We start from the raw sequence: 15,755 nt of genomic DNA, 5'->3' as shown, positions 1-15,755 counted from the left end.
CACCTACAGATCATTGTTCCTGCTTGTAGTACTAGATCAGTATTAGTTAGTACATATTTATGTCAATCTTTAAAATGGGGGCAACACCATTAGAAAACTCACTTAAAATCCAAACACTTATCAAAGACATGCCTGTAACAAAAATACTTCCACTCAAGGCTGAAGCCTTTAAAACAACTATGAAATAATATTAATCTCAGTGCCTTCTCAATCACTAGAATAACTGCCTTTTGTTCTTTCTGTGCAAAAGTAACATAACAGTTGTATCCCTTCCCTGTGTATATTTCATACTCAAGACAATTCATGATCAGTGCATCCACACAGTATTACCTAAGTCCAAGTCAGTTTCAAACAAAAGAACTTGCAGTTTTGAATATGATGTTCAATCACAAAATACTTAAGGCAATATATTGTTTGCTGGTGTATCTTCATGAAAAAGGCTATATGTAATATAGAGAATGCAGAAATGTTCTAACAGTGATATATGAAAAAACCTACAGAAAACTTGAGTCACTGATCTTAAATTGTTGTATCTCAGCTTAAAATGGAACTTGATAAAAGTATTCAGGCTAGTAATCTTCCACCATATCAGCACCTACTTTTCTGTAGTTCACACAAAAGCACAACTACTTTAACTGAAATTATCACAGCTGTCAACCACTTTTATAACTACAAGAAGTCGGAGCCTAAGTTACCACTAATACATAAGCTCGAGTAAGTTCATGAACTTACCCTTAGTTCCTTCAATAGGTTCCAATGGGATGGTTTCAATTACAAGAAAAAAACAGACTACATTTTTTACCATTAGCTTTTTTCCTAAGTAATTCTCAGTGGGCATAAACAATGAACCAAACCACATCATACTCAAGAGAAAAACAAGGGGAATCTCTTAATTTTGCAGTTGGAGAAAGCAGACAAAGAAATTACTATCAGTGTCTTACACAACAATACAGGGACAAAGACTATGCAATACCAGATCATCAGTCAGTATGACCAGAAAGGCATTGTGCATTCTACTTGATCACCTATGGAACAATGAACACACACTAAAAATAACTGGAGAGTCTTCACATATATTGAAACTTGCTTATATTGGCAGCAATGAAATGCTTCAAACTCCATTAACTATATTGCCTAGTTTATCACTACAGTTAAACTACAGTTGAAAGAAGAGTTTGTTTCATATTTTTATAATACAGTGTGATTGCCTACGTGAAATATTTTAAATGTGTTACACATTCACACGTTTATTACACAATACAGAAGATTTCAAAGAATATTCCCCAAGGATTGGGTTTGTGTTTGCCTGTATATTTTACAGTCATTTTTACACAGCAAAGAAAGGGTTGGGTTTTTCAGCTTTTTTTGAACATATGAAAAATAAGGCTCTAAATCCAAAAAAACTGGCCAAGGGAAAAAAAAATAAATAACACCAGCACACGTAATAAACAGAGCTATTTCAACTCTTGAAAACTGACCCAATTCCAAATTGTAGATTTAGATTTCCTTTAATCCTATTTTCCATGTTTTTCTCAGACACACATTTGCTCTTTCATTCAGTCAATTCAAAAATAAATTAAACAAATTTTTATGAATATGCACATTTGGACTTTGCATAGGAACTTCTCCACTTCTAGAGAAAGATATCCTTCACCAGTAAAACACCAACTTGACCCATTCTCTCTCCTGTTGCAGCTGTTGACAGCACAGCAGGCTGCTCCAATTGAAAGTTCAGGCACAAACATTTGGATGCAATGTCATAAGCTGATCACAGAGCTGATGTGAATGAGAATAAATAAAAAAAAAAAAAAAAGACCACCCCAAAAATTACAACCAATACCCCTCACTATTTATTTTCAGAAAAGTATATTTAAGTCACATCAGTTACAAAACACAGTTGATAACACAGACAGATGGGAATGATCAGCACTGGGAGGAAATCCCTTAAGCTGCCAAAAACTTCAGCTTTGTGAAACTATTCTCAGCATTCATGGAAAGTATTCAAGGCTCTCTAACTCTTAATCCCAGTTCGTATTTCAACATGCACTCAATGCAGTGCAGCAACACCAGGTAAGAAGAGAACAGACACACAAGTGTGAAAGTTTATGAAGACCTTGCAGTATGTTTTAGAAATATAATTACACCTTTGATTAAAATACCCTGAAGTATAATATTCTTTGACATTGCTTATGCTAAAAACTAATGACAAACCTAACATTGGCAAAATTACATTTCTGTTGATTTTAAGTCTATCATCAAGTGATTTTGCTTTACAGCGTAAGTTTTCTTTACAATAAAATGGCAAAGGGAAAGGGGAAGGGAAAACCAACACACAATGCTGTGTTACAACACTAGTGCTCCACGCTAATGCTAATTGTTGTTAACCTGTAACTAGAGCAGTTTGCTCCCAGAGAGTAAAAAGCCTCACTACTTCCAAATCAAGCATCTGTTCTAAAGAGATTGTCTAAAGACAATGAGTTTTGCAATGACTGATAACAGCATTTTTCTCTCAGGTAAGGTCACATTGCTTAAACAGAGATACTAAGTTTACTGCTCCTCATTAAATAAGCTGTAGGGTAGGATGCTCAGGTGAAGGAGTATCACAGTTTTGGTATAACTTCTTTTCCCCGTTTGGGACACTCGAGTTAAAAGTGTTTTAACCAGCACCCTTCTGGCACAGATGACAGAGTGCATTGTCCCAAGTATCCTACAAAGACCACAACACAGACCTCTAGCACACAGAAATCTGCCTACGTACAGAAGCAAAATACCATCATTAAACAATTTTTGCAGATATAATACTTCTCCTAAGGAAGCATAATTTACTGTCTGAGGATTGTAAGTGAATTAAGATATTTTCATCACACAGAGTTAAAAAAGATCCCAGAAAAAAACTGAACAGGAACTATATGTGGCATAAAGTGTTTGAAAAGATAACTGTAAATAATTAGCAAATAAATAATTTTAAGGTAGACTACTTTACAATTGCAACTGTTTGAAATTATGCCTAACTTCCAATGTCAAAACAAGCAGCTGATAGAAAAAAGCTGTTTCAAGTCCTGTTCGCTAGTGATTAGTAAAGAATTTTAAGCATCTCTAATAAAAAGTTAACTATGTAAATTCCACAATTAGTAGCTTCTAACATATTTTGATCATCTTACTTTCCTGTTTCTCCAGAAAAATTAACCTTTACAAGACAATAATGCACTTCTCTAACTTCAGTTTGTCCATATCCTTGATTTTAGCTTTTCATTACTATATAAGCTGCTGGAAGGAGGAAATAGTTGAACAACTTGGGATTTTCAATTTTGTAGCACTGAATAGAGATGATATTGCATTGCACACATAGAGAAAGTTCTTTTTCTAACACTTGCTGCATTCCCCAGATGCATTCAATGATAAGTCTCTGTAACTTGAATCAAGTATATTGACTAACACTTCTCATTTTTGCCATGACATCAACAAACAACAGATTCATTCCTCTGGTTCCTGACACAAACATTATCAAATATCATAGAGAATAAATATCTTACTGAACATAAAAGCCTCTTTGACTCCAAGACAAAGAGGAAAAATAAAAGAGATAATTCAAAATATTTGACCATAGCGACTTAAAGCAGACAGAAATATTAATTCTTACCTCTTGGATGGCTTTATAAAGATTTCCACAAGATGGGGCTGTAGTCCTATTTTAAGACATGAATTGCTCTAACATTTAGAAGAAAACCTAATTTCATTTCATTGTTAGAATAATGAACAGTGATTTGCAAGGCCTATTTTCAATTAAGAAGCAAAACACATTCCTACTATGTAATTTTCAAATCTTTTTAGTTTCTTTTATTTTTAAACAACTGAAAAAGTCCTTTGCAGAAATCAAAAAAAACCTGAACTAGTTTATGTAACATAACAGATCACCGTAAGTTCTTCTGTTTCTGTTTAAAATAAAGTCCATTTATATTCAATATGGTTATCAAAAAAATCATAATTATTGTTAAAACACAGAAATCACTTTTTACAGGATGTCAAATACCTGCTTTTGCCTTCATCTGCAAACTGTGCCCAAAAAAAAATTCTAATTCTTTTGTAACATTAAACTCCAAAAAATCTTTTTAAGTGAAGTATTAAAACAAAGGAACCTTGATATGACAGGCTACCAATTTACAAAAAGTAATAAATAAATAAATCTTACCAAGCCTCACACATCTTTGGTTTGATCATATGTTTATGGAAGTCTTACATCTACTTATATCTCTAAACAGAAATCTTAATATGGCTTCAAATAATGAAAATGTTGTGTTTCTTTGTATACTGGCTGGTCTCCATCTGTGCTGCTGGTCTTAAAATGTGTTGGGTAAGAGCACTAAAACACTCAACACATCTCTTGCAGTCAAAGTCTGTGGACTTACTTGCACATTTTAGTGTTTAGGATCAAACTGACCCTCACTTTGTCAGTGTTAATGGAAGCCATAAAGTGTTGGTGCTCTCCAGCTCAGCATGAAAACTTGTATTTAAAAATAAAAAAAAAAGCAAGAGAGGTACGTATTTGAAACTGTGTATGTAAGTTTTTTATTAAGACTTATTCAACAGTACAGATGGTAAGATGGTATGTAAGAATGCCTCTTGGGTGTAATATGAAAGTTACAGCTGGAATGTTTCCAACAGGATGTAAACCATGGTCCTCAAGCCCGCACTTTAAAAAACATATTACTTAGCACACTGCTAACAAATGTCAACACAAGAATACACTCCTGTAATGACTTAAATTTACAAAAAGAGCAAGGAGGGGGGAAGAAGCTATGTGTACAGTCTTTAAAACCTAAAATTGTGGTCATGGGGAGGGAAATCCATACACAGATGCATGAGTAAAATACTTATTCAACGAAATAAAAGCACTGGTGATCATTATAAATTTGATATATTAAAAATTTAATGCTGTACAAATATACATATTACTTCTGGTATCCATAAGTCTGCAGAGACCAGGTCTGAAGACCTGTGCTTTCAGGTATTCCCAGATGTGGACTTGGTGTTTTGAGCAATTTGAAGGTTTCTTCAATTCTGAAAATAAATTTTGTTTACATGTGTTTAATAAAATAAGGTAAGAAATAACTGGTTTGCTTTTAACTTTCTAATTACCTAAAATACTAACAAGCAGCATGAAACCATAAGTTTTCTCTCACCCCCCCCCTTTTCCTCTGCAATTGGTTCCTATTTTAAATGCCTACCATATAACAATGAACCCTAAGTACACAAAGAAAGAAGCAACCCACAGAATAAAATTAAAATCACAGAAAAGGCTAGAGCTTTTTATAGGCCACGCACTTGGAGAACAGAAATCTCTTGCTAGAGAAACATTATAGAGCAACGCATTTCTCTTCAAATATAATAAAAATATAACAAAAAATTGCATTAGAGATCTCAGGATTAATACAAAATTCATCTTAATACAGTTATTGTAATGCTTAGGGTGAAATTGGTTTTACTTTTCCTTAAACAATAAAAGCCAGTTAAGATAACGTAATTATTTTTCAGGAAGAAAAGTTGCAAGTACCAAGGAATTTCAATCAGGAGATAAATAATATTCCTATTTCTTATCAACCAAACTCTAAACACTCTTTAATCTCTAGTTAATACTATTAAGAGTGCTTTCTATTGCTTTTTAGAGACCAAAACAGTGACTCATCCTGCAAATACAGAACTGTAAGTGGATTTATTATCCAGTAAAGCCATAAGGAAATGCCACACCTGACGTAGAGACCTTTGAGGTTTGGAACACATATGTACATTCTCTGTATGCCTTAGTCCAGTACAACTCCCTCCTGGGAAATAAATTCCTGCTGCCCTTTCCTATTACTTACATTTTACTTATCTTTTCCATTCTTTGCCTTATTGTCTCCTACAATTTAAAAGCAACAAAGTTAGTAAACTCTTCAAAGCTGACATTCTTCAGATGGACTTTCAACTTAAAATTCAGAGAAGATGTAACTTTAAGCACTGTTTATATATAAAAATATTTTTATGAGACAGACCTAGATGTAGTTTTGCATAGTTTCCTTGTTTTTCTATCCGTATATACAACTAAAACCAGTGCTTACTTGTTCTCTTGACCTCAAAGGAAATCTACTGAGCATTCACCAGTTTTAGTTACCTTTGAAATGTCTGTCAGATCACAAGAATTAATGGTCATGTCTTTGGGAGATTGGTCTGTGGATAATAGTGAACTGCATCCAGACGACTGAAGATGACTCTCTGGCATCTCCTCATTCCTCTCTGTATCTATAGAGAAATACTCAGTTTTATGTCACCTTTGCCTTTTTGCTCTCTTTTGCAAGGTCAGCTATCAAATAACTTGATTTACAGTATGTAATAACAGAAGAGAATGCATTGTTTAGAGAGGGAAAAGAAAAAGCTACTATGAGAGTCCAAAATAGGCTTCTCATTTTTTAAAACAAGTGCAGTATTACACGATGTATAATACATATAATATACACAAAGCAAACTCCAAAGATTACTAAGAAGATTATTTTCTCCTGATTAGAGTAAAATCAAAGCTTATGAACATCTGATTACAGTGCCAAACATTTAATAGTAATTTCATATGGTTTACATCATTTTTATTGTAAACTGCCTGTTCAAACATGTCTTTAATTTCTGCTAAGTAACCTGTCTTATAAGCAGCAGAATTTTTTTTTTTTCCTTTTGGAAGGCTGTGATATTCTCTGCAATTTTAGATTACTCTTGTCAGGGAAGAGAACTTAGTATCTAGAAAAAAAAAAGTTTTCCTATACCCATTTTTTTAGTAATGTCACCATCTATACATCATACCTTTGGAACATACTTAGCAACACTATTTTTTATCTAAAATTCATATTAAATTGGTTTTAAATACCTAAAATTAAAAATTATTTATTCTGTACATCTGTGATTTCTGAAGAGTGCTACAATGAAAAAGAGCCTGAAAGTATTCCAAGTACTCTACTTCTCAGATAAAAGACTTAAGACTGTCCCAATAACTTTTATGCCTAAAATTTCCTGAATTTTAGAAAAGCAGGAATAACAAATTCAGAAGAATTTGAGGAGTCTGAAAATATGAAAATTCTCTTTTACAGACCATCTGCCTGTTTACTCACTACAAAGTTCTCAAGTGTCAGTAACACACCACTAAACTTTTCAAAGGAAGTAAACATGCTGCAAGATTTCTATGCCCTGTAAAATGAAGGTCCCATTTCTGAGACTCCACAATAAAAACAAGCTTTGACATAACCAAGACACTGCTTTCCTAATTTCCATGGAAACTGAATTACTGAGACTCCCTTTTAATTACAATTCAAGAGCCCAACACTGGACAAAAATGCCTAATTTGTGAGAACGGAAAATAGAATATCCTCCTTACCATGGGTGGTAAGAATAACAGCTGCCACAAGGGAAACAGACCAAGTCAGTGAAGAACAGGGGGAGCTAAGGGAGCTAACAGAGCTAAGGGCTAAAGAGCTACCATTGAGGAAGACAGAAGAATCACTCATGGCCTAGGCAATGTTTTTAACTTCTTTCCCAGTTAAGGCTTCGCTCACTTCTTGTTATGTTATCAAAATTAAGTGGAAGTTGGAAATGGAAGAAAAAGATTTTGTCTTTCTCTTCAAAATAAGAAAGTTTAACAAAAATGCCAGTTGGATAGCTACTCAGTGCTTCAGAGATGAAATACAGAAAACATTCAATAGTGAGCTGAAAAACAACACAGCAACTTAAAACATACTAGTGGCAGTAAAAATAACTCACTTTGTGCTTAAGAACAGAGCATTTTTAAAACATAATGATAACTGCTTTAAAGTTCAGATGACAGCATTGTTTTTCACAGCTTTAGTAACAGCACCTTAATTAAATTTGCATCTCTAATATTTTTAGTAGCTATTTCTAACTATTACTTACTATGCTACAGCAACTAAATCTTCTACAGAGTAAGTTCGAAACTTGAAATGAGGAGGAGGTTAACTTCTAATCTGCAGTACGGTTTTAAATTCAGAGGCATTAAATTGCAGTTATCTACTTAAACTATTTTAGTCAAGGTCAGCAAGAAGTGTTTAGCATATTTATGTTAATTAAAAGGAAAATCATTAATACTCACCAAGAGAAACTGGAATGCTTCTAGAAGTACTTTCTTGATTTATATTGCTGAACTCTTTAGGTAAGTCTCTCTGAAATACAAGTTTACTGCATTTTAGCCATATACCCTGTCTAAATCATCTTCTGACTGAACAAAAGTATATTTAAGTACTAAGTATGTATGCATTTGCTTGCTACACCATCCAGATACGTTGGCACTGCACAAATATCTTCATAGGACTAAAAAAACTCAACATTTCCATACATATGCTTCATTAAAACAGTAGTCCATTTCATGGGGATTTTCTTCCTATCAGTATTGCTGTTCATAAAGAGGTCAAAACCAGGCCAAAATACAGTGCATATAACTTAGGTATGAGTAGAATGGACAATTAGACTGCTCTTAGACTGTACTAATCATTTCATCTCAACATTGGTTGCCATTAGCTTAACAAAATAAGTGTGCCTTCTACCGCTGGCTGTTATTCAAAAATACAGTCCTCAGTTCTGAAAAATAGCCTACAGACTAAGTCAAATTCATTCCACTTAAACGCCTGGAACTCAGAAGGCTATTTTAAGCTGGTTTCCCAGGCTCCTAAATGAGAGAGGGCTCTTTTAAGAAATGTTCTCAGTTTAAATCAATCTTAACTTTAAAAAGGCTGTTCATAAGGAAGGAAACAATAGTATTTTTGAGTTCACCTTTCTAATTTCAAAGTAAAACAATGCAACACTCAAAAAACAATCAGACATTTTTTACCAATGAGTTATCATTATGGTTTGACATCTCAGCCTTTAAAATATGTCACTTTGTATTGTGAATCAACTACACAGGCTAACAGGGGAATACTATACCCAAATAAATGAATGAGCGAGAAATAGTAGGTATTGTATAGGGAAACAATGGAAAAAACCTGTAATAATGTCTATCTCTTCACAAATACAAAAATAGTCTGCACTGACTATGCCTGTTCAATTCCTTTCATTGAAATGGATTTGGTAGCTTTCAGACTTTCCCAGAGCTAAATGCACAGCTGCTGCTACTTTGACAACAACAAGAGACAGATCTTAGAGTGCTCCTGCTATGCTGGCTAGATGCCAAAAATTCCCTGAAAAGTGCACAAGTAAGAGACGAGTAATTCTGAATTGTTCTGTATGCGTGAAGCATGACTTGGATCCAATCTCATGAAACAAAAAAGCAGAAATTCTGTGGCCCAAAGGATTATTTCTTAGCAGTTTTCAAATGTCTATTTGCAAAACAGTTAGTTTTGGAGACTATTTATACATATATAAACAGCCTTGTATATTTATATATGTAAAACCAGTTAACTTTGCTTGGAAAAAAGACCAGCAACAATGACACACAGAACTATAATTTAACTTGTTTCTGCAGGTGAATTCTTTCAGTAACATGCAGTACAGAAATATAATTATCTCACTGGAAATTTCTGAGCGGTATTTTTGAGAGTATTTTCCAAATACTATTCCAACCATACAAACAACTGCAATAAACATATTACTGAAGCAGTAATAAATCAAATTTACAAAAATAAAGAACAAATCTAGTCTGAAACACAAGCTTTCCCATGTGCTAAAATAATTTCTTGAAAAGAATACATTTGAAACAGGAGAAAAACTATCTGTGGCTGTTCACCTGAAAGCCTCGAGACTGCTGCCAGAAAAAAAACATTATAATTGGTGGTATTATTTGGACATATGTCTACTGATCCATAAGAATCTGAATAGATTCAGTAAGATAGTAAATTACTAGAGCTACTCTTTTTTATAAAGTGTCTGAGAATATCCATCCTCACTAACTGAGCTACAGCCTTTAGAAATAACCTAGTGATCAGTCTGAACACCTGTCCATTTCAAAACTTTGCATAACCACCACACTTTCAATGCACACAGTAAAACATGTCTTGCATACAAATATTAGCAACATTTTCAAATTTGTGGGGTCAGCAACATGCACAGAGCTTCTGGTTATGAACAAATTCAGCAGTTTTACAACTGCAGAGAAAAACACAACACTGATCAACTATTTTCCACAAGGGTTCTCAACTTCTAGGGAAAGCATCTGACAGTATCTGAAGGATACACAACGTGCATGTGAGAATACAGTTTTTGGATCACTTTGGATCACTAATTTTGTGACTAATTTCAAAGTGATGCTATGGGTCACTGCAACTCAAAATATTTACATGTGTACATATCTCAAATTACATAAAGTGCACACACAGACCTTTCAGCAGCATGAAAAATAACCCAGGAGTCTTAATGCAACAAGAGGCTTTACTTGCTATGCCAAATGTAGCCACACCACAACTGTAGTGCTTTCATACATTTAAAAATGCAATGAAGATCACTGACAAGAAATAGGAAGTGGGGGAAGAGAGTGGAAATAGGAGAAAAAACCCCATTGATTAGCGTAGAAATTTCAAGGACCCACAAATTAAAAATAGGATTAAAATAAGAATTAACTTTTTGATTAACCCTGCATTTTCCACTGTGCATGTCATCTATTTTTGTCAGTTGTATAGAATGAAGACTCTATGTTCAAAAACTTCCTTCTATAACTTCAGTAGTGAACAAAATGACACTGAATCATTACTAATGAGAACATATTTCTACAAAGAAACAGTTTCCAATGGAGAGCTTTGGTTCATAGAGTATGGGAAAACAAAATTTAACAGTTAAGAAAAAAATACCATCAACTTCATAAACAGCACTTCCATTCAGATCATGCTTTTAAAACCAGTGAAAAAACACATTGAGAGGCAGGGAGGGCAGAAACAGACCAATAAGATTGTGTCTGGGCAATTTTTGTTACACAATTAAAAGAAGTTAGCATACCTTTTTGGATTGTAACAACAGTTCTGTTTCAAGAAGCAAAACTCGATTCAATAGGTTATTCCAGTCCTTCTCATCTATGATCACCTTTCCTTGCAGTTTCTCTTCTAAAACTCGTAGCTTATCTTCCATCCAATCTAGCTTATGAAGCTTTTCCTGGAAATCCACAAGCTGATTCTTTAAAAACTCAATTTCTAAATTATCTTCTATGACCTGAAAATATCAATAAGAACATGTCCTCTAATTTCAAAACAGATACAATTCATCATTTGATCAAACAAATTAAGTGCAATCTTCAAGTTCAGTAACCACATCCTGCTACATTATAAAATTATTTTTCTTCCAGAATTACCAAAATATGCCTATTCAGGGAACTCAGCTTTTAAAAGAAGCTGTTGACAGAACTGTGTCTTGAAAGAGACGGTACAATTAAACTGACTTTTCTTTTTTCCAACTTTTTCAATACACTTATTAAGTAACTATTCAATACACTTATTAAATAACTATCAGCTCATGCTCCTGAAGTATAACTATAATGTAAAAACCTTTATCCCTTTAGAAAAATCCTGTAAAAAAAGGTTAAGAATACATGCAGACAGCATCTTAAAATAGAAGTTCTTACTTGTTCACATTTAACTTCCACAATACCATGATCTAGGCACAATTCTTCCTCATTCCCTCCCTGTGCTGGAAGGGGTAGTGGATGAAGGTCACCACTAACTTCTTTTCCTGAGTGCCGTTCGACTAGAGGCTTCTTTTGAGTATGTTAAAAAACAAACAAACAAAATCAACAAACTGCTGGTGTTTTTCATTACAAGAATATTACAATTCATTAGCCAAGTAATGACACATACAACCTATTATTTTAATACTTATTTAAATCCAACTATCTTATCCCCGCTGGTTGCAAAATACAGAAAGCAACAGCAGGCAGTTTAAAAAAAAAAATCATACAGACTTGAAGGAACTGTAAAATAAATATGCACACACTTCACCATACATAGTGTGTACCTTGTTTCCTCTCCATAAACAGTAATGAAGACATTGATGTCTTCCCTTAATGTAAGGCCCGTTAGATTTCTAAGTGTGGACTGGAAAATATGTTACTACATACAGTGAAATGCATATGTATAGACAGTTCCAACATTAAAACCATGATTAAAACATTAAGGAAAAAAAGTTTAGCTAGGAAGATTAGAATTCTCCCTTCTTCTTGACAACTGTCAGCAAAATAGCCCTACAAGGCACACATTAGTTTCCTTTGAAGGATTCCCTTAGAGAAAACAAAGAAATTTTGCAATTCTTTCTAGGTGGATTAAATCCTATGATACTGTCACAAAACAAAATAAAATACTTAATGATTAACAATGCACAATTACTAGTTCTGTGCAGCATCTTAACATGTACAGATTCCTCGATGTTTTGGTTAAGCTGAAACTCTGCTCTACTAGGGTATTCTTAAAACACACGTATCTATTCAGTGCTACTATTAAACAACTAGAAGAGACAGAGAAGCCATTCCAAATACTTTATTTGTGAAGTTTTCCTCGATAAAAGCAGTATTTTCCTTATAAATAGAAATCACCACCTATTAACAGACAGCCATAGTCCTAAAAGTTTTCTACCATTTTATTCTGCACCCTTTTAGCAGAAAATATTAGGAAAGCTGCCTCCTTCACATGTCAAGAGTAGCATAATATATAATCATTTTTACTCAATGCATAATCGTCTCACCTTTGTAAAACCAAAGCCAAGACCAATGCTACATTATGAAATCTTTGCTGAACAGATTCTTACAAAAGAGCAAAAAGTGTTTTGAAAGCTGTGTTGAAAACACATGTTAGGCCAAGCACACTTCACTCTTCAAACATGATATAGCTTCTTTGTCCGATTTTATCTTTTTCCATTGCTGTCCCTTACACTTGATATAATTCAAATATAGCACAAACAACAGCACTAGGTCATCACCACTAAGACTCTGAAATCAACTACTCAGTAAAAGAGAGAGGCAACATCCTCTGTATTCCAGCTATTACTTCAGCCAACCACACTTTGGGAAAAAACAAACAAACAAACATCAGCCCACCTCAAAACTGGTTTGATTAAGCACTAAAATCTAAACAAAAGCAAAAATTTCAGCAGGAGCCTGAGTTGCTACAAATGAGATTAACCTTCAGACATAAACATAAAAATTATTTTCATACCTGTCTGGAATTCAGAGCACTGCCACTAGGATCAGCAAGACCTTTACCACAATTTGACCATACTTCAGATTTAAAAGGTCTGATTTTCTTCCTCGTTTGGGATTTAACCTCCAAAGTGAACAGAAGAAAACAACACAGGAAAATTTTCAGGATTCCACACCCCACTTTCTACCACCATCACTGACAGTCAGGAATATTTCATGGCACAGACACACAAACACATTTAAACCTCTGTAGTACAATAATGTCTAAAAAAAATTAAATATGACCCAAATTTATAGAGAACACAGACCCAGAAGTGAATGCCATACTTTTATACTCATTAATGGCTATGCTAGGTTGCATCAAAGATGGTTTTATAATAGAAAAGACAACTTGCACCAGACTTGAAAGTAAAACAAATACAAAAAAAATGTAGTTATGTCTTCAAAACGGACAAATTAAGTATACAGAAGTCCTGAAGACTTGTTATAAACTCAAAGGAAACAAAATCCTGTAAAACATAAAGACTGGTAATTGTTTTTATTAAAGCAGAGACTGATACACAACAAACACTGATTAAAAAAATGCCACTACAAGTATCGTTGATGAAAATAATCAGATTTGAGAAACAACTACAAGTGTCATGTTTAAATTGTTAAGGAACCTCAACATATCAGATCATTTTGCTTTGCCTTTAAATTCATCTGAAAAGTTTATTGATTCACATGTTCACTGTATCAAGAAGTGCAAAAGAAAACACATCACTTACTGTAAAGACACCAAGTATTAGACTTATCTTCATTCTAATACTTTTTTTAATACTACAAAGTATTGGCAGCTTCATGTCTTGAATGAAAGCATTCAAGAATCTTACAATGGAACTTCATACTAATTTTCCATTATTTGGTCCATGAGCAATGCTGCATCTTCAAACAGAAGCTGAAGGCCAGTTTATCTGCAGCATCAAGCATGTCAAAAGAAACTTACAATAAAGGTAACCATTTGATCAGTACCTTACTAGAGTTACTCAATTCCTTATGTTTCTTCACCACACAGTTAATAATGTCACAAACAATTTGCATTTTTCTTTCCGCAAAGCCACACTGAAGAAACTGCTCTTTTGTTAAAATTGGTTTATACTGAAATTGATCTCGAAGAAACTGCAAAAAAATAAGAATTTACTTCACTTTCAAAATCACCTCACAATTTGCTGTAGAAATGGCATGCCCATATTCTTATTTTACTACAATCTTTTCTTGCATTATGCACTTCAGCAGTTAAGCTTTTTCTCATTTGATTATTTTTATATATTTAAAGATATATATAGCTGTTTCTTCTACCTAGGCTTTAAACATACCTCCTCTTCCAGAAAGGAAGGCCTTAAAACATTTATCTCCTCCTTCAATCACATCACTCTTGTAAACTTTAACTCACAGTCTTAAGATACATGAAACAAATGACTACAGAAATTAATACTAAAAAACTTAAACCAAAAGCTTTTTAAAGTGAATGCACAATAAAAAGTTGTATTAATCTCAGCAAATGCATCAGAGGGCAAAGTAAATCTCCCACAGAACCCCTCTGTAAAGCAGTCTCTCAGATGGAAAACTAGTCTGAATAAGCCACTATTTCTTAATTCATCAATCCACCTTTCATAAAAACGTGCTCATGTATATTTTAAGAATAGTTCAAAGTGATTTTCAATCAGTTAAGAATTTGATTCCAATTTATAAACATTTAAGTATTCAACCTTATATATTAAAATGGCACAGTGTTTTAAAATAGCTGCATTTCTTAACTGCGCTTTCATTACAGTTTTTTGAGTTTCATGTGTTTTTTTGGTGGTTAAGATTTCTGCCAAGGTCACTTCTATAAATCTTATTGTCCAATAAACATTTCTGTATTCTTCAAAACTAACATCTAACAATATTACTGTTTCTGCAACTGTCTCAAAATTAAAATTTGGCTAACTACACATGCTTATTTTCATTAAAATCTAAACACTTGCACACAGTGACTTAGTACTCATCTTAAATCCTAAAAGAACTAAAATTCATGTTCATTGCCAAAAATTTTCACTTTCTAGTAAAACTCATAGTAGATGTTTAATTTTTGTGAAGTTATAGTCAAACCCATGTTTCTTTTGCAAAGAACATGAAGAGATACCTTATAAACAGCTTCGACAAAACGCAAGTCACTCTTTGCTGTCAGTTCCACATCACACTTTACCAGGAGCTCTGCTATGCAAGTTGAAAAAGATGTAAAACAATAGCTGATGATAGGTAAAAATGCAGCTGGATCACCCTTCACTAACCTATTAAGAAACAGCAGAAGGTAACAAAAGCCTTTCATTACATGAATTCAAAAACTTGAAAGGCATCAATACAGACAGCATGTTATACCCAAACATCTTTCATTTTAAGTTTTTTTTTGTCCAGGCATTTCTCATTCAGCAGTCTTTGCTGTTATTTGTAAAATGCTCAAAAAAAATTTTTGTGATCTTCATATAACTTAAACATTGTCAAGTCTAAAGCCCACCAGCATTTCCAGCTCAACATTCAAGACCTTTTTGTTTCTAATCTTTACAGGACAAAACTTCCTGAAGGAAGTTTTGCAAGC

The 15,755-nt window shown here is 33.6% G+C and overlaps 1 protein-coding gene across 3 annotated transcripts in view; it reads right to left on the bottom strand.

The window, feature by feature from the left end:
• Window positions 1–4,680: 4,680 nt before the first annotated feature.
• The window catches only part of CEP44 (centrosomal protein 44), a 13,025-nt gene continuing 1,950 nt past the window's right edge, over window positions 4,681–15,755 (bottom strand). Inside the window, exons 3-11 of one of the 3 annotated variants that reach the window (XM_082282490.1) lie at window positions 15,303–15,450; window positions 14,150–14,296; window positions 13,155–13,262; window positions 11,573–11,704; window positions 10,954–11,163; window positions 8,123–8,192; window positions 6,149–6,276; window positions 5,859–5,896; window positions 4,681–5,058 (exon numbers count right to left, since the gene is read on the bottom strand). In XM_082282490.1, coding sequence (XP_082138616.1) covers window positions 4,950–5,058; window positions 5,859–5,896; window positions 6,149–6,276; window positions 8,123–8,192; window positions 10,954–11,163; window positions 11,573–11,704; window positions 13,155–13,262; window positions 14,150–14,296; window positions 15,303–15,450 — 1,090 coding nt within the window. In that variant the 3' untranslated portion in view covers window positions 4,681–4,949. The remainder of the gene's footprint in view (window positions 5,059–5,858; window positions 5,897–6,148; window positions 6,277–8,122; window positions 8,193–10,953; window positions 11,164–11,572; window positions 11,705–13,154; window positions 13,263–14,149; window positions 14,297–15,302; window positions 15,451–15,755) is intronic. The other 2 variants (XM_082282491.1, XM_082282492.1) reach the window with 2 other exon arrangements.

This window comes from Coloeus monedula, assembly GCF_965178545.1.
Source record: "Coloeus monedula genome assembly, chromosome: 5".
NCBI lineage: Eukaryota > Metazoa > Chordata > Aves > Passeriformes > Corvidae > Coloeus > Coloeus monedula.
The sequence above is the reverse complement of the archived record's forward strand: the minus strand, read 5'-3'. Positions and strand labels throughout refer to the sequence as shown.